At 32.7% G+C, this 19,276-nt stretch overlaps 1 protein-coding gene across 1 annotated transcript; it reads left to right on the top strand.

Moving 5' to 3' along the window:
* Window positions 1-476: 476 nt before the first annotated feature.
* LOC106668202 (glycosaminoglycan xylosylkinase-like) lies at window positions 477-6,188 on the top strand. Its single transcript, XM_014396734.2, has 7 exons — window positions 477-712; window positions 3,800-4,024; window positions 4,110-4,476; window positions 4,538-4,706; window positions 4,773-4,958; window positions 5,333-5,392; window positions 5,448-6,188. Exons 1-7 carry the CDS (start codon window positions 590-592, stop codon window positions 5,659-5,661), a joined length of 1,344 nt encoding a protein of 447 aa, XP_014252220.1. The 5' UTR covers window positions 477-589; the 3' UTR covers window positions 5,662-6,188.
* The last annotated feature ends 13,088 nt before the right edge of the window (window positions 6,189-19,276 follow it).

The following is a 19,276-nucleotide window of genomic DNA, read 5'->3' as shown; positions in this document are numbered from 1 at the left end:
AAACTTCTAATGGAATCCTCTCTATTTATACTGAATTTTACCCATTCAATGATACATTCATTTAAAAACACATAGAAAATCATAATTAAAAATATAACTATACTTTCATTTCAATTACTAATTATCATGTAATTTAAAAAAAAAATTAAAACAAATTTTTTTTTAGAACTATTTACCAGAATTTATTTTTAAACCGAAAATATAATCTTATCTTTTAAACATCTAGCTTCTAATTCTTTAATCTATTATGCAAAAATAAATTCGTATTAAAAACATGCTTTAAACAAATGTATGTATCAAAACTAAAATATTTTTCTAATAGAAAAAAAAAAGACAAACGGGTCGAATTTAAATAAATTTGCCAAGGAAAATGGACAGGAGTTTTAAATAATTAAAATGCCGTCACCCAGCCAACCATTAAAATTTAAAACGCTGTTCTAAAATTGTCTTTATTGACATCCCCTAACAGAGTTGATTTTAAAGGTTGTATTCGCAGGTGCTGGTTACATTTCAAAAGACAAACAAAAGTGGGAAAAAATACATTGGAAACTGACAATTTTTAAGATTTTATTCTTTTCGTAAAGTTTCCATGATTGAGAAAATCGCAAAACGTTACAAATGCATTTTAGCAGGCTTGGGCGTCGTTGTGATATTCAACTTGCATCTTTTGTACTCGCTAGCCTACGACGGAAAGAAAATACCTCAGAACGAGGTAGGATTTTTTTATTTAAATTTAATTATAGGATTGTTTAACACGATAAAAAGAAGTCAAAAGACAAGGCTTTGGTAGTCGCATCCTTTGGTGCAGGTCACTCACCCCAAAATTTCCTGCACCATAGGTCCATTCTTGTACCGTCATCCTAGTAGCACCTCGTAGCATGCAGGTATTATACTCAACAGCAGAATTCATTCGACGAGTATTTACAAAGTTGCTCTTTCTGTTCATACGAGAGCATAGGCTATGGAGAGTGAGGAAGAAGCGCTGTCTTCTTAGTATGCTCAAGTATGCTTCATATTGCCCTCAATACTATGCTCATTGCTTTAAAGAAATTTTTGTGGTGTAGCTCTGTGAGCGCTTTCTTCAATACCCTATATTTTTGCACTTTGCCACCAAATCCGATGCACCCACAGTCTCATACTGGCAAGGTCTAGAAAAATACTCCAGCCTCACTGGCGGCATCGATATCCTGCTCGAGGCATGTGCCAACTGGCAACCGGTGGAGAGTTTTGATGGCAACCTCTTATCCTGAGTCATCCTGCCTCTTTACAATCTTAGAGTGATTCACTGGTCACTTGGAAAGGACCCCCTGGAGGATCTCCCACATTCAGCTGGCAAGTTCGAGTCCACCATTGAGTTATTATGGACTTCATGGAGGACCAACATAAACATGTTGTTTATTCATCACTTCCAAGTCTTCATGACTTCATGGACCAGGCGTCACCATCCCCTGTTCCTCTATGGTTGAGTCCGTCACCCTCAGAATATCATCCATCTTGCCTTAGGTCAACCATTCTTTCTTTTGCCTTCCACTTTCCTTAGCATCAGCTTCTTCTCCAGGGTATTCTGACTTCTCTATATTTGGCCAAGGTACTTCAGTTTTGCCTTAATACCATTCCCTCAAGAGAGTGGGCTTTATTTCCTAGAGTATGGACTGGTTTGATCTTCTTGCAGTCTAAGGCACTTTAGAATTTTCCTCCGACACCACAGTTCAAAACCATCTTCCTTTCTTCAGCTTTCCTTATGGTCAAACTCTCACAGCTGTAATTTACTACTGGGAATATCATCGCTTTAGATACAGTGTTATATCCCTGTTCTTAACTATTGTATCAAGATTTTCCATTGCTCTCCTACCAAGAAGTAGACTTCTGATTTTCAGTCAGCATCTGCAGTAATCTTTGTGCCTAAAAACACCAAGTCTATCACTGCCTCCACTTTTTCTCCTCTATTTGTCAGTTATCAATCATATTAAATTATCATCACAGTCTTGTGACCAACTATTTGGGAATGAGTTGGTCTTCAAAGAAATTTAAAATGGTTTGTAAAAATCTTAATTATGTCATTTGAAGACATATATAAAGTTGTTTTGCCCCAATGATGACCTTAAAATAGGTCAAAAGTTTGGCAGTAACAATTGAACTTGCTTTTCCATCTAGAGTATTCGTGAGTTATCAATTAAGCTTTTTGCCATAATCTTGGTTTTTTTGAGGTTTAACTGCATCCTAGCTTTTACACTTTCTTCTTTCACCTTTGTCATAATGATCCTCAGCTCCTCTCCACTTTCAGCCAACAAAGTACTAGCTGAGATTGTTAATGTTTCTTATGTTATTAATGCAATTTTAACCCCAGTCTTGGATTCCTCAAGCACAGCATATGTGTTCTGTGTGTAGATTGAATAGGTTGGGTGAGAGCATACAACCTTGCTGTATTCCTTTCCCAATCTTAAACCAGTCCATTGTTCTATGCTCTGTTCTTACTGTTGCTACTGGTCTTTATACAGATTCATCAGGAGATGAAAAGATGATTTGGTATCTCCATACCACCAAGAACATAGTGTAGACGTTTTTCAGAAACTCCCTGACTTTCTCCATTATTCAGCGGCAGTTTGGTCTCAAGTACCTCTCTCTTTTCTAAATCCAGCTTGTTCTCACTCTATAAATTGCTGGAGTGTCTTAAGGATTACCTTACTGGCATGTGAAATTAGTGCCAATGTTGATTATTTGAACATTCTTTGGTGATTCCCTTTTTTATATGGGGAAATAAGTTAATTTTTTTCCAATGTGATGGTTGCAAGATTTTCACAGTTCAGCTGGTGTACTGTCGTCTCCTGCTGGTATACTGTCCTCGTTAAACAATGCTTCTTAGGGCTCATTGAACCTCACTCTTCAAGATGTCTGACTCATTGATTACACTGTCAAACATACACATAGTATGATGTAAATGAACTTGGTAAACAATCCATTAGAGTTCGTGGTCCGATTGACCAAATAACTTTTTTCAATGAATTATTTGTGTAAGGTATTGGTTGAGATAAAAAAGTCAGTGTCACGAGTGGGATTCGAACCCATGACCTTCGGCTAAATACGCCGCTGCTCTACCATTTGAGCTAACGTGACTTCGATCCACTCTTGATTTCCCATCTCAACCCACCTTTTGAATTTTCCCTCCTTTTTGCCATTTTTCAAATATCATGTAATATATTCGATTCTCGGCAACAAATGAAATGGCCACGGAGAGTTTAGTGAAGATATATTTAATTTTACTTATTAAATCCATTAGAGTTTGTGGTCCGATTGACCATATAACTTTTTTCAATTAATTAATCTTTATCCGACCTCAAGAGGAAATGTCACACTTGGTATCTTTTTTGGTAATGCACTACCTCGTTACTACCATAATAGATGGAATGTAGCTTGAGTTTCAGTTAGTTTTTTTTATTTATAACTGTATTTTGGTTGTTTTTGATTATTACGGCTTAGCCATTGCTGGTTTAATATGTCAGATGTGTATCTTCATCATCTTCAGTGGCCGAAGGGATGAGGGCAAAATGCATCTCACTGGCTGAGTGAGGATAGGCAGACCAAAATGTTCAAAAACAACCAAAGTTTGCAATAAGTTTTGCTCTTGATCTATAAGAATATAATGGATGCCAGCTGCTTTTCTTATTTACTTTGTTAATCTGACCTTAATAGAATATCCTTACTGTTAGATCAGACGTCTTTATAAGCCGTTTTAAGTGTAGTGGTAGTGGTAATTTTTCTATGAATTTTTAAGTTTTAATCAGAAATATTTTGATTTTAGGAAGTTCACAAAAAGCTGCAGGCAGTTGGAAATGGACAGTATGAAAATTCTGCACTGTACATGCAGAACACTTCATTTCAAGCAATGAAAAACATTGAAGCTACGCTGAGTCGTGTATCTCTATTTTTCACTCAAAAGTATTCAACGACATACCACAATTTTTCAACTTTACTTATAAACCGGAGTCTACCGCCTAGAGTCAACCTTTGGCAGGCTGCAGCCAATGTAACTAAACTCTGCTTTTCATTTTTGTAAATATGAAATATGAATGTAAGTAAAAATCAATACAATATAATGTATTGATTTTTAGTGGGTAACACCAACCCAGATAGCGCCAAAATCGTCAACTCTTTTACCTCATGTCCTAAGGGCATTGGAAACTGGTAAAATCCTATCGGCCAATATAACTTCAAAAGGTTCACAACTGAAGCTCCTTCTTATGTATGAGAAAGGTCAGAAGGTTCTCTTCAAGCCAAAATGGTACGAAAGGGACAAAGTGATCCTTGGAAAACCATATGCTGGGAAAGACCGTCACAATGGAGAAATTGCAGCTTTCCACTTGGCCAGGCTGCTTGGCCTAAACAGGGCCCCGATAGTCAGTGGAAGAATAGTAAATCTCAAAGAGGATATCTTGCCTGTAGCAACATACGATCTCAGTCGAACATTTTATAAAAACGGTTATTATAGCACATTTTCATTATAATTTTACCACAGATTTTCTTAATATGATTTTTTCAGGTAGTAATACATGCTTTTATGGGGTTTGCTTATATTGTAAACCAACTGATGGAGTTTGCGCAGATGGAGCCTTATTAGAAGGATCTGTGACATTGTGGCTGCCCGAACACTGGAAACTCGTTCGACTACGACACCCCTGGCAGAGAAGCTACACATCCTCGTTTGCTACGTAATGTACGATTTAGGTACGCGGTGCACTTTGATTTTAACAAGATTTTTGTTTTCAAATTTTCAGCTGGGAGCTTTACACAGACTACTGTTCAGTAATTAGAAAATCAAAGATGTACAAGGACGAAGATAAGATTTTAGATTTGATTGAAATATCAGTTTTTGATTTTCTCATCGGCAACGGGGATAGGCATCACTATGAAATGTTTGAAGCAAAAGGCAGCAAAGCTTTACTTATCGACAATGGGAAAAGGTAAAAAGAAAATTTTTCAACAAACCTCAATATCACAGCAAAAACTGAATTTAGACGAAACAAATTTTGCCAAAAGTTGTCAAACCGCTTATTTGATAGGGCTACTTGCGCATTGAACTATTTAAATAAATTGATAATGTTCAAACATCATAAAAAAAAAAATTGTAAAAAAAATGGGAACCTTTTCCATCAATTGTTGGGCGGCTCAGGTTTTCCCTGGGGTAGTGGACTCCTTGGCTGTTTTTGCATTGTCGCCTGATACTCTCAATAATACAGATCCTGTGAGCTGATTGCCACAGAAACAAAAGCCACAATAAATAAATTAAAAAAGTAAATAAATAAAATAAAAATTTAAAATATTAATAATTTTCTAGCTTTGGTAATCCTCATGTTGATTTCATCGACACATTGGCCCCTCTCTACCAGTGTTGCAGGTAATGTGAATAAAACTACCTCATATTTATAAAACATAATCCGGTAAATTTCTAGGATAAGAGAAGAATTTGTGTCGGTCCTAGCATCACTACGAGACGGACAGCTCAGCAATTGGCTTGAAGTGTTGCTCTCGTCGAGCCCGCTCAGCCCGGTTTTGACCAAAGAGCACTTTGAAGCCCTCGACAGAAGGGTCAACATCGTCTTGGCAGCGATCTTATACTGCATAAATGAAAAAGGCGAAGAAGAAGTTCTGGTTACAGGATTATGACTTCGTATATTTTTAACGTACAATTTTTTATTTTTATTTTTTTTACGACTGATCACCTTTAATAACATCAGTGATATTGTTAAAACTCAATTTTTTAAATTCTTAATTGAAGTATTTTTATAATTGTTAATTTTGTACATTATTCTCTTATTAAATAGTCAAATAAATTTGAGAAAAAAATATTGTGCCTTAAATACTGTCAATTCAATCTAGTCAAAGGGTTAGAAATATTTGATTACTTATTACAATGTAATTAACACATATTTTTAAACCTATCTCGATGTTTCTAGTGCTAGATTTGTTTCAAAATTGTAAACAGCACCTTGTGCTATTTTAATGTCTTTAGATCGCAAATATATGACACTGTGATCGTACTCCTGTGATGTATACATAATTTTTCCCATGATTAAATAACTAATGAATGTTGTTATTGTTGTCAACCTACTGATATCATAGAGCTTAGTATAAGTTTAAACATATGTTTTTTATGGTATGTTGTAAAGATATTAATAAAATGATTTTATTTATTTTATTTTTTAATATCCCTTAAAAAAATAATTTTTAAATAATTGAATTTCATGGTCAATGGAATAAAAAAGTAAGTTGAAAAGTGCAGTTGTTCTTCTGGGAAAAGCATGGCCAGCATCACTTGAAATTTTAGTTAATTAATATTTGAAACATTTTTTGAACTTTATTTATTAAACAGCATGTTTTTAACTTAATTTGTTGACACATTTCAATTATGTTTACTTTGTTTTCTTGTTTCTGAGTAATTTCTGAGCTAGTTATTGTGCTATCAGTTCATTTGTAAAAATGATTATTGATTTTTAGTTCTAAAGAATGAAAATGATTTTGTTAAATGATATGTAATTATTTTGTTGGAGCAGATTGAATAAATTCCTCAGTAATACTGTTGGAGAAAAAATCTCAACGAGGTCTTATAAGCCAAATTGGTTTATTGTGTTTTCCTAGATATATCACACCTTAAAAGAATCAGGTAGAACATTTTATACACAGATACTTAAAAGTTCAGTTGTTTCTAGGGAATATTGGAGTGGGTGTTCCCCAGTTTCTGTGTTGGCTCCAACACTATTTAGAATCTTTTTAAACCCCATTAAAATTATCACTTAGTGGACTGTTTGCAGATGAACATTACGTTTGTAGGAGCCTTTTACCAAATTGTTATTAAATTTAGAATTAGGTTTGGCAAAGTCGTTTCAAAGTTATCACTATTTCTGTGATATTCAGTTTGTGATCAATATTCTTCATCATCCCAATTATCGACTGCTCAAAAGTGAATAGGGATATTTGTAATTTATTCTTATTCTATTAATTTTAATTAAATTAACCAATATATTCTTGTCAGTTAGATAAAACAAAATAGAAAATACACACCCAAAACAAACAAATGTTAATCCACATTTTTAATAATGGATTTACTTAAGAATAGTAAACATGAAGATTATTCATTTTGTAAACAAACACCTATTCTCGTATTTTCTTCATTCTAATTCAGTTGTATTCTCTTAAAACAAGGAAAGACATCACGAACAAGAAGTTCACAATATTATTGCGAGAATAAGTCATGGAGGTCACCGGCAAGTGGATATCGCAGAGGAAGTTGATTTTCTCAGAGCATGGTTTCCCAGGCTTTAGAACGATTCTGAGGGACTGGAAATGCCAATAGGAGGCCTGATAGTGGATCTCAGCGCTTTACGACGCTAAGGGAGGACAGAAATATTGCCATTGCTGCGAGACAGAACCCTTTCTTTCCATGGTGCCCGCCAGATCCTAAATGAAGTACAAAATGGTTTGGCAAAGCCTTCATCAACCAAAGTATTCGTAATAGTTTGTGGGGAGTTGGCCTCACAACGTATGCCCCTTTGAGACAACCTTTAGCAACAGCCTGCCACCAGTAACTAAGGAGAATATGGTACACGCTTTCCCATATACTCAGTCGTCCTTAAAAGGACAATGAGGATCTTTAACGTCCACACCTAGCCTATTCGGCCTTATCTGACGTTTTGATTCTCAAGATGAGAGCTGATGCATCTCCAGATACGACAGAATGGTGTTACTGCCTCAGCATCGGTTTTGAGGCAGCTCAGCCCTGAAGGCCCAAGACAACCTCGCTCCCCACTTGCCCATTCCAAGTGATTGGGTCTGCATTAAGCATCAAACCGTATGCCGCGTGCATAGGGCTACCTAAGCCGAAATACATCAGCCCTAACCATCCCCGAATATGGTACAGCAAGCACCTAGAAGGGAACACCAATTGAAATGCTGTTATTTTTACTGTTGATTCGCGTTTCTGTCTCTATAGTAATGGTCTGGGCTGGGATTTACACTGGAGAATGAACTGGACTATATATAGTTGAAGAAATTATCAAGGAATACACCTCTCAAACCAGGGATCTCATTGGCAGGTTTTATCGATTTTTGGATGGCAATGCCAGACCTAATAGGGGCAGAGTTGTTCATCAATGTTTACAAATGTTTATAACCTAACCAATGTTTAAAAACCTGGCAATTTCCCATCTGCCCCTACTCCCATTGTCTCCAGACTTCAATCTCATTGAGCACATGTGGGATGCATTGCATAGAAGGTTTTTCGACCACCATCCATAGCCAGTTGACCAGCAACAACTGAGGGCACTGCTGCAACATCAATGGAGTGGTATGCCTAACAGGTGCACAGAGGTTTTAGCCGATAGAGGACATTATAGAAGGTATTAATTTAAAAAAAAATTACTATATTCAATAAATAAAACTATGGAATTACCTCCTTTTATTTTATTTTTCTAAATCTCTTAATTAGAAAGCACTCTTCAGTAAAAAAAAACTAATTTCTAATAAAATTTAATGCAATTGGAATATTGCAAATAAAGGCTACAAAATTGGCTATATTCCTATTCATTTTTGAGCAGTATTTGTACTCGCTCAAAGTGTTTGTTTACTGTGAAAACACTTTGAGTGAATACAAATACTTTGATTGAGTCTAAAATTTCTACCATGTATAAATTCATTTTTTCACATCTTACATGCATTTGTGTAATTTAAACAATGTTTATAAATCCCAGGCCCTGAAGATGATCTCAATAAAGATCGAAACGTTGGCCCGATAAAGAAAATGTTTTTCTAAACCTTCGTCACACCAGGCTGCATCTCACGATTTCCAAATAATCATTAATTAACGATCACTAAACACCACACATAAAACTTATTATTCAATTTACAGTAATTAGGTAGTAGGTATATATTTGAAAGCTCTATTACATCATTTTTTTAAAATAATCTTTTACAAAATAACTGTATAACACTATGGATTACAACCGTCTGCCGGATGTTAGGAAGATAATGGGTAAGAAATAAATTGTCTTTTCCATAGTGACAAAATAATAAAAGTAAATTATATACTAACTTGGACCCCTTTTGTTATTTGTTATGGTCACTGAAGATGGTCTATATTAGGCTGAAACGCGTCTGAAGAAATAAATGCCTATTGTGGAAAAAATAATTTATTTCCTACTCATCATCTTATGAAATTTGACAAAATAACGATGGACACCTCAAAAAATTAACAATTGTTAGGCATATTTATGTTCATTAACAGTTTTATCAATTCTAAATGAAATTGGCGTGTTTTAATTATTTTATCAATTATTAGTTTGTGGCATGAAGAATTATATAAGGACAATACTAGTCTTATAGGTCTGTTTTCCTTGTGAATTTTGACCATACCGTAACATTGGTGGCTTTGGGTATACATTTTTTACTGCATATTGATCATTTGAGAATAAAAGTCACTATTTTTTTATATCTGTTTTAACTTTAGTTTTTAATTTTAAGGTGGAGTCTTTTTTTAATTTCTTTACAATCATTATTGTGCAGGGATTCTACTTTAGAAACATATTTATGTTGTTTAATGGATAACTAAACTATTCCCTTTATTTGCTTTTAAAATAACACTGTTACTTTTTAATTTTTCATGAATAGAACTAAATTTTTTAAAATGATATTTGTTGATCGATCTGCAGATAATCTATGTGGAGTTTTAATCTTCATGGAGGTCAGTAGATAGGTAAAGAAAGGAAAAGACTAATTGCTGGGTTCACCAAGTTTTCGGCAACTTAGCTTAACTTAGTGCCATCATCAGGGCTTTCCCAATAGTACAGAAAACGCTTAACGTGGTAAAACTATTGTAAAAACATCTTGGGTTTAAGGTTATGAAGCACATGGCCAGCCAATTACATTAAACTTGGTGGAAACACTCTTCTCGCTAATAATAATCCATATGATTATGGCTTCAACAATTTTGTTCTGACTAGCAATTTATGTTATTATAATATATCTATAGGTAACATTTATGATCACAGAGTATTTTGACTAGAATTATGCTATTTATAAAGACTGTACATAGGACATAGGATTAAAATTAATAAGACTGAGAGAGAGGGACAAACACCGTCGCACACACAGAATGGACTGTTATGAAGAGAGTGTCATCAGCGTAGAGACAAAATTGGGAGAAATTAAGTACTAATGTAAGATCATTTAGAAACATGGAAAAGAGTAAACAATCAAGAATAGAGCCTTGGGGTAAATTGAGAGAGAAGAGGAGATAAAATTTGAAACTTTAACTCTCCGAGTTCTGTCAGACAGCTAGGAGGAAATGAGATTAGTAGCAGTAGAAGAAAAACCAAAAAATGCGTCAGTTTTCAAATAAGCATTGGGAAAATCAAGTAGAACAATAATAGTACACTTATTATGATCAATTCCTAGGCGAATACCATCCGAGATTTTGAGGAGGGCTGCCTCACAACTATGAAATTTTCGGAAGCCAGATTGAAAAGATTGGGATAGAAGGATGTGGAAGTCAATAAATAAGGAGATTATATCGTTGACACCATGTTAAAGTGACGAATATGGATTTCTCCACTTTTCACATTCGTCACTCTAACATGGTGTCAACGATATTTTCTACCCGTTCCGGTAAGGATTAGAAATGTTTGTGTTATCTTTGATAATTGATAGACATGGTAATAGATAGAGAAATATTCAAATTTGACAGGTTCAAGCATTGATAAATCCATTATGTTTAGTGGTCTAATTGGCCAAATTACTTGTTTCAATTACTTTTTCTTTTTATATATGGTCTTGGATGAGTTGAAAAAGTTAGTGTCATGAGCGGGATTTGAGCCCATGACCTTCGGCTTAATACGCTGCTGCTGTAATCAATAATTTTTGGTGGGTTCGAATCCCACTCAGCCACTAACTTTTTCATCTCAACTAAGACCTTACATAAAGAAAATAATCTATTGATAAATGTTAAAAAGTTAATATGATATGAACTGAAGATGTCCTTTTCTTACAAAGGCCATGCTCCAGTATATTATTTATAGTTTGTTGGTTGTTTGAAGATCAAGGCTTCAATTTATTCTGTAGAATTTTGACCGGTTTTGTTGTTAGTGGGAATGTGGGTTTCAGGGAAGGCGGCGAGATGGCGTTGGAATGTCGGAGTGGGCTCGGTTTTTATTGCGCAGAGCCGGCGCAGGCGGCCATCTTTATTCCCCACGTCGTAAATCAAGGGTCCGCCGTGTAAAAATTATTTTTTCGGCCGGCGGCAACCCAGTTACGAAGCGGGAGCCGAACCGTCGGCCTCCGACACCCCGGCCGATGCGAAAACAACCCCCAGAACGAAAAATCAACCCTCGCCGCCGCCAAGCGGTTTGAATTTTTTCGCCCCGAGTAGGCGTGGCCTGATCCGGAGAGGCCATTCGTTCATCCGCCGGTTTTAAGCGTTTTCGAATCGTCCGGATCTTTCTTTCGTCCGGTCACCCTTTCGATCCGAGTGCGGGTACGATTTTCGGCGTCGAGACGTTCGTAAATCCGCCGGTCGGAGGCGGATTCGTAAAAGGAGCGGTTCGTATATCGAGAGTAGGTGGCGCTGGAGGGATCGGGGAGCGTGGCGGTCAGGAGCCAGGCGCGTAGGCCGCTCTGCGATTGGCCGCTTTCAGTAAGCTCACTTCCCTTAATGGCTGTGAAGGTTTTATTGTGAGGCGACAGTGAGGCAGAGGGTACCGCGGGCTCGGTAGTTCAGTGGACGTGGGGTTCCAGTTGCGAGTGTCGTCAAATGGAAAAGCAGCAGATTTGTGCGCGTTAGTGTGTCGCAGCATGGACGATCAGAGTCGCATGATGCATCCTGTACCCGGCCAAGTTGGAATGCTGCCCCAAGGATACGGCATGCAGCCTGTCGACCCGAACCACGGCGCCCCGGCCACCCCGGACCAGGAGACGCGGAAACAGGACATCGGCGACATCCTTCAACAGATAATGAACATTACCGACCAGTCCCTCGACGAAGCCCAAGCGAGGTAAACATAAACATAACCTCTCCGCTTGATAACTTGACAACCCGGGGTTTTGGGCATTTTCGATAAGTTTCCCCTGTGAAAAACGACAATTCGAGTGGAAAACCCACCCTCGAGAATCGAAACAAAGAAAATTCGGGTGGAAAAACCGCCCCCGAGGCTCAGGGCGGCTCTGACAACGCGCCGAGCCATTGTAAACAATACTCATGCCTCACGCCAAACGGACTTTTATTCCCTTTTGTTTAAATTCACTGGCTTTTCGAGAAGCATATAAGAAACAAAACGCTACTTCAATTTCTAATAAATAATCAGGATAGTTTTTACTACAAATAAAACTCGTTGAATCCGAAAAAAATTCACTCATCCATAATAAATAATCATCAATCAATTTCATTTAATTTATACATAAGTATATTAAAATAAATTAAAAATTAAACTCCCTTAACAATATTACGCAGTGTTGCTAAAATACCGTCCTACCCGTAAAAAAGGAATCTTAAAAAATAAGAAATTTTCTTTTCCCCCTTTTTAAATAATTCTTGTCTGTAGTTAAACGACGCTTAGGAATTTTTAAATTTATTAACAAAAAATAAATAAATAAGTCGGTCCCGGTTTGAAATTTTTTAACGGTTTTGCCTAGCGTGTGAGGGCCCGGAGTTCTTCGCAAAAAATACAGTCCGTCCGGGCGTTACCGTTTCTTTTGTTGTGTTAAAAATTATAAATTAAATACCCTAAATCTAATAAATTCAAATTTGTTTTTAAAAATTAGTGTTTCGTACAGATGAAAAAGAAGAAGTGCTTTTGGGGTTTGACAAAGATTTGAAAATTAAGGGACGTTTAATTCATCTCAGATCCGTCACGTTTGAACCAGTGCTATAAAAAAATAAAAAATAAAATAATGAAGTAATAGAAGGATAATTAAAAAATAAATAAATTTTTAGACTTCCTTAAGTAAAGATAAATAAATTTTGGCGGCATAAAGTGAGATAGCAAATTTAAAATTTAAAAATATATATAATTTATATCGTTCAAAAATCCTTTTCGCCAATTTTGAGTCGATTTTCGTTTTGTTTATGTAAAAGTATGAAATTAATAATGTTATAAATCTAACGCCAATAAGTATAAACAATTGAAATTTCTTTTTAAAATATTTTTTCTCCTGTAAAATAATGTTTGTGTATGATAAATATTTAGAAAATATTAAAACGTTTAATTCATCAGAGATCCGATATGTTTGATCCTGTTTAATTAAAATAAATAAATAAAAAATAATAATACAAGGACAATTTGAAAAATATATAACTTTTTAGACTTAAAAGTATAGACAAATAAACTTCAGCGGGTTAATGCCATCAATCTGAAAATTTGAATAAAAACCACCGTCCTGTTAAAAATCCTATTTTCCAATTCTCCTTTTGCTATGTAACATTATAAATTAAATATTGTAAATCTAACCTCAATAAATATAAAAAAGTGGAATTTTAAAAATGTGCGGAGATAATAAATATTTTGAAATTATTGGAACGTTTAATTAATCACAGATCCGACATGTTTGACCTGTTCAATTTAAAAAACATAAATCAATTAATTAATTAAAAACAATTATAAAAGGACAATTTGAAAAATATATTAAATTTTTATACTTGCTTAAGTATAGCTAAATAAACGTTAGCGGATTAATGCCAGATGTCAATCTTTTAAAATTTGAACAAAAAATCCCCATCCTGTTAAAAATCCTGTTTGCCAATTCTCGTTTTTCTATGCAAACATTATAAATTAAATATTGTAAATCTAACTTCAATAAATATAAAAAAGTGGAATTTGTTTTAAAAATGAGCGGGGGTAAAAAATATTTTGAAATTATTGGAACGTTTAATTCATCACGGATCCGACATGTTTGAACCTGTTCAATTTGAAAGAAATTAGCATAAGAAATTAAATTCTGTAAAGGTAACGCCAATAAATATAAAAAAAAGTGGAATTTGTTTTTAAAATATTTTTTTCTTATGGAAAAATGTACGGTGTTTAATTTTTTTAAAATTGGAACGTTTAATTAATCACGGATCCGACATGTTTGAACCTGTACAATTAAAAAAAAAAAAAAAATACAATATGAATTTTTTAAAAATATTAGACTTCCTTAAGTATAGATAAAATAAAGTTTAGCGGGTTAGTGCCAGATATCAAACTGAAAATTTGAACAACAAAATTTCCTTAGTTTAAATATCCGGTTCGACAATTTTGACTCGATTCGTTATGTTTGTGTAAACATAAGAAATTCAATTCTGTAAAGGTAACGACAATAAATATTTAAAAAGTGGAATTTGTTTTTAAAATATTTTTTTCTTATGGAAAAATGTACGGGGATTATAAACATTTATATATATAAATATTTACATATATTACTGATCCGACATGTTTGATCCTGTTCAATTTAAAAACAAAAATAATAATAATGTAATTTTTAAAAAATATATAAATTTTTAATCTTCCTAAGTTATGGATAAATTAATTGTACGGCATAAATTGAGATAGCATACTTAAAATTTGAACAAAAAATAAATAATAAAAATAATACACATCGTTTAAAAATCCTGTCTGCCAATTTTGTGTTTTTCCTCGTTTTTTTTTTTTTTAAATGTAAACGAGGAATTAAATGTTATAAATCTAACGCCAATAAATGTAAACAAATAAAATTTGTTTCAAAAGTATTTTTTTCTCATGGAAAATAATGTTCTTGTATGATAAATATTATTAAATTGAAATTATTGGAACGTTTAATTCATCACAGATCCGACTTGTTTGAACCTGTTCAATTAAAATGAAATACAAGGATAGTATACTTATTAAAAGTATATACATTTTTAAACTTCCTTAAGTGTTGATAAATAAACTAGCAGATTAAAGAGAAATGTCAAACTTAAAATTTAAACAAAAAAATCCTTAGTCCAAAAATCCGGTCCTCCTACTTTGAGTCCATTCTCGTTTTGTTTGTGTAAACCTGAGAAATTAAATGCTGAAAAACTAATTTCAACTAATTACAACAAAACTAAAACTAAATATAAACAAATGAAATTTGTTTTAAAAAATTTTTTTTTCGAAAAAAATGCGCTTGTACGATAAATATTATTAAATTGAAATTATTGGAACGTTTAATTCATCACAGATCCGACATGTTTGAACCTGTTCAATTAAAATGAAATACAAGGATAGTATACTTATTAAAAGTATATAAATTTTTAAACTTCCTTAAGTATTGATAAATAAATTGTAGCCGATTAAAGCGAAATGTCATACTTAAAATTTGAACAAAAAAATTTCCTTAGTCCAAAAATGCGGTCCGCCTATTTTGAGTCGAATCTCGTTTTTTGTTGTTGTAACCATTTGTAGATTTTAAAATAATGCGAGAATCATGTAACCAAAAAGGGTAGAAATATTGCGAATATCTCGTATAATTGTTAAAAATGGCCTTAAAGCGAAAAAATCCCGTACAGATAGCATAAGAAATTAAATGAAGTAAATTCAATGCGAATAAAAATAAAAAGTCAAATTTATTTAAAAGAATATTCTTTTATTAAAAAAAAGCGGTTTATTTTATAAATTATTGTAGCAGAAATTTAATCATGACAGATCTGACATGTTTGAATCTGTTCAATTGCGTCAAAAATTTTGTAATACAATGATAATATACTTTAAAAAAATATATGTTTTTAAACTTCTTTAAGTATAGATAAATACAATTTAGCGCGAAAAAGCAAGAAATCACACTTAAAATTAAAAACAAATTCACATCGTTTGAAAATCCGATTCGCTAATTTTGAGTCGATTCTTGTTTTGTTTGTGTAAACAATAAATAAGTCAACGTCAATAAAAAGCAAAAAAAAAGTGGAATTTGATTGAAAAATTATTTTTCTTTATTGTCGAAAAAAAATTTATCGCGGTGATACAAACATTTAGAAATTTTTGGAGGGTTTATCTAATTCATCACAGATCCGACATATTTGGACCAGTTCAATTTTGCAAAAAAAATCCGTAATACAAGAACAATATACTTTTGAAAAAAAAAAAAATCTATGTTTTTCGAGTTTCATAAGTATTGATAAATACATTTTACCGGTATAAAGTGATATATCAACCTTAAAATTTGAACAAAAAATCCCCATAGTTCACAAATCCGGTTCGCCAAATTTGAAACGATTCTTGTGTAAGCATAAGAAATTAAATGTGGTAAATTTAACGCCAATAAATAAAGTGACATTCTTTGATAGGTTTTTTTATTAATAAAAATAATTAAATGTACGGGGATAATAAATATTTAGAAATCTGAGCGTTTAATTCATTACAGATCCAACATGTTTGACCTCTTCACTTTTGGAAAAACAAAACAAAATCGTAATGACAGGAATAGATCTTTTAATAAATTTCTTTATCTTTAAACGACTACATTTTAGCGGGATAGAGGACATATCAAAACATAAAACATTTAAAAAAAAAAATCTGTCGCTTAAAATATCAATCTTCGCCAATTTTGAGTCGATTCTCGTTTTTTAACTAACGCCAATAAATACAAAAAGGGAAATTTGTTAAACAAAAACATTTTTTTTCATTATCGAATGAAATGTGCGGGGATGATAAACATTTAAAAATTATTGGTATCTTTAAGTCATCACAGATACAACATGTTTGGTCTATTCAGTTTTGGAAAAAAAAGAAACAAATAATGCAAGAAATATATAAAAAAAAGTTTAACATTGTAATTAAATTTGAGTAAATCAAACACTTGGATTGTTCATTTTTATAACTGTTACACTTGAAAATGTTTGGTTTGTTAAGTTTGAGATTGAATAGGACAGAAATACCCCACAATTTTTCAACTGTTGAAAAGTTCGTGTATCAATATTTTTTTCATTATATAAATAATTTATAATTGCATTAATGTTTTTATTTTAAATACTACTTTACTACTGGTTTGTTTTTTTGGGGATTTTTTCAAAATAGACGCATATTGTCTAGTGTACTGTTATTAATTTAGAATAAATTATAATACGTATATAGTAGTAGATTTTAAGTTCATGAATTCAAAAAAGAGTGACAAAGAATCGCGGAAGTCAAAGAAAAAAATATAAAGAATATCTACATAATTTTTTATTATTTCAAATGTTTTTAGAAGGGGTTAAATGAGCAAGTCGTACGCGAAATTTTCGAAAGTTCATCTATGTTAATCGACTGAAATCAAAAATACTAGGAAAAAAACGGAAAATATACAAAATATATCTTGCGGTTTTGTGTTAAATTTGAGGCCGATTGCAATAATATTGCCATCATGTGCCAGGAGTCGTAAAATATACGAAACAAACCCATGTTTTCTTTTGTATTTTATATATTTTTATATTCCAAATGTTTCAAATTTGTGAATGAGTAATTATTAAAAATTGTCTCTCAGAAAATATATTTGGTTATTTTTCAAAAGCATAGGCAGAATGTCTCGATTTACAAAAAAAAGTTCGAATATCAAAAGTTGAAGTTAAAGGTTAAAATTTAGCGAATTTCTAGAATTGCGAAACATCTTATATGAAAAGTTCTAAAATACACGGAATACATTTCATCATTTTGAATTAAAATGGCTAAAGATTAGATAAAAAAAAATCCGGGTTAATGTTATAAACAATGCGTAAACCTCGCAAGACAAGTAGAAAAATGCGCAGCCATTTGTATTTTTGTCAGTTAAATTACTTTTTTGAAATAATTAGACTATCCTGTGTGAAACGTAGAACGGAAAAGTGGACAAAATATACAAAATACGTCGCATATTTTTTAGTTTAACGATAAAGGCTGAATCCTGGGGCAGAAAAATGAATTATTGAAAAAAAGTAAATAAAAATAATAAATAAAATATATAGAATGTTCATATAAAGTCATTCCTTTTTTTTTACAAAATAAGTTGGATAATGTTGCAAGAATTGCGTAAATCCAGTGAAAAAATAGAAAACATACACTATTACTCGTGCAGTTAAAAAAAAAATTGGTTTCTGGCATGTTTAAAATCCTGCGTGGAAAGGAAAATGAATTTCTTTATGTTGATGTGAAGTAGGAAAATAGAGAAAGTACACAAATTGGCTCATGTATTTTTGTTCCTCTGCAATATTTTTTCAATTAACGCGAAAGTAGCGCAATGGAATTAGAAAAATATACAGAATATCCTGGCTGTGGCTAAATAGCTAATGCCAAAAAAAAAACCCCCAGAATATCAGTATGTAGAGTATCTCGTATGTTTATAATAATTTCATACCATTGGGCATAATAAAAAAAAAATTAATTCGTGTAAATTTTCAAAAAATACGGGAATCCTGCTCCAAAGGGCAGAAATATGCAAAATACCTCGTGTAATTGTTAAAAATGTGCGTAAAACGCTAAAATTCTTTTTAAAATGTAGGGAAATGTACAGCATACCTAGCGTACTTGTACATTTTCTGTAAAATGAAAAAAAAAAGAAAACAAACAAAAACCTCTACGGCATATTTTGAAATAGCGGAAATGAGACTATCCTGTGTGCTGTGTAACATATATTACCTATACTACATGTTTATTTTTGATTGTTTTTAATAATTTTGAATTAGCTCGAAAATGAACAATGAAAATTAGAAAAATATACAGAATACCTCGTATAGTTGTTAAATTCATATCGTTGTACAACAGAGGGTATGTTTTTTAAAATAAAATTTAAAGAAATTTTCAAATAAGGCTTGAATCCTGTATCAGACGAGGAAAAATATCACGGAATACCTCGTGTACTCGGATTTGATATTATTTATATTTAAAAAGTTTTTTTTTTTTTTTTTTGCAGTTTATTTTCATTTTCAAGAGATGAGAATATTCCGTGCGAAATGAGTAAAACGTCCGGAATATCTCTTCTGCTTTTTATTAATTTTCAAACGTTTCAAGACCAAAATGTCAAAATCATACACAAAAGTGGAAAAACGTACAAAATACCTCGTGAACTTGTATATTTCACGTGATTTGTTGTTATGTATTACTCATATCAAAAGAAATTTGTTTAAAAAAATGTAAATCATCTAGGAAGTGATTTACTTAAATTAAGTAAATTATTTTATTATTTATGGAAGTATCATGTATTTTCGTGTTTTATTTTTTTATTAACAAGAAAATCATGAATGAAAATTGGAAAAATCACGTCTACTTGTTAGCTATTAAGTGATTTGATGACTCCTTGAATTAATTTGTTT

The sequence above is a fragment of the Cimex lectularius genome, unplaced genomic scaffold, assembly GCF_000648675.2.
Source record: "Cimex lectularius strain Harlan isolate CLEC.00 unplaced genomic scaffold, Clec_2.1 scaffold55, whole genome shotgun sequence".
NCBI classification, from domain to species: Eukaryota; Metazoa; Arthropoda; class Insecta; order Hemiptera; family Cimicidae; genus Cimex; species Cimex lectularius.
The sequence above is the reverse complement of the archived record's forward strand: the minus strand, read 5'-3'. Positions and strand labels throughout refer to the sequence as shown.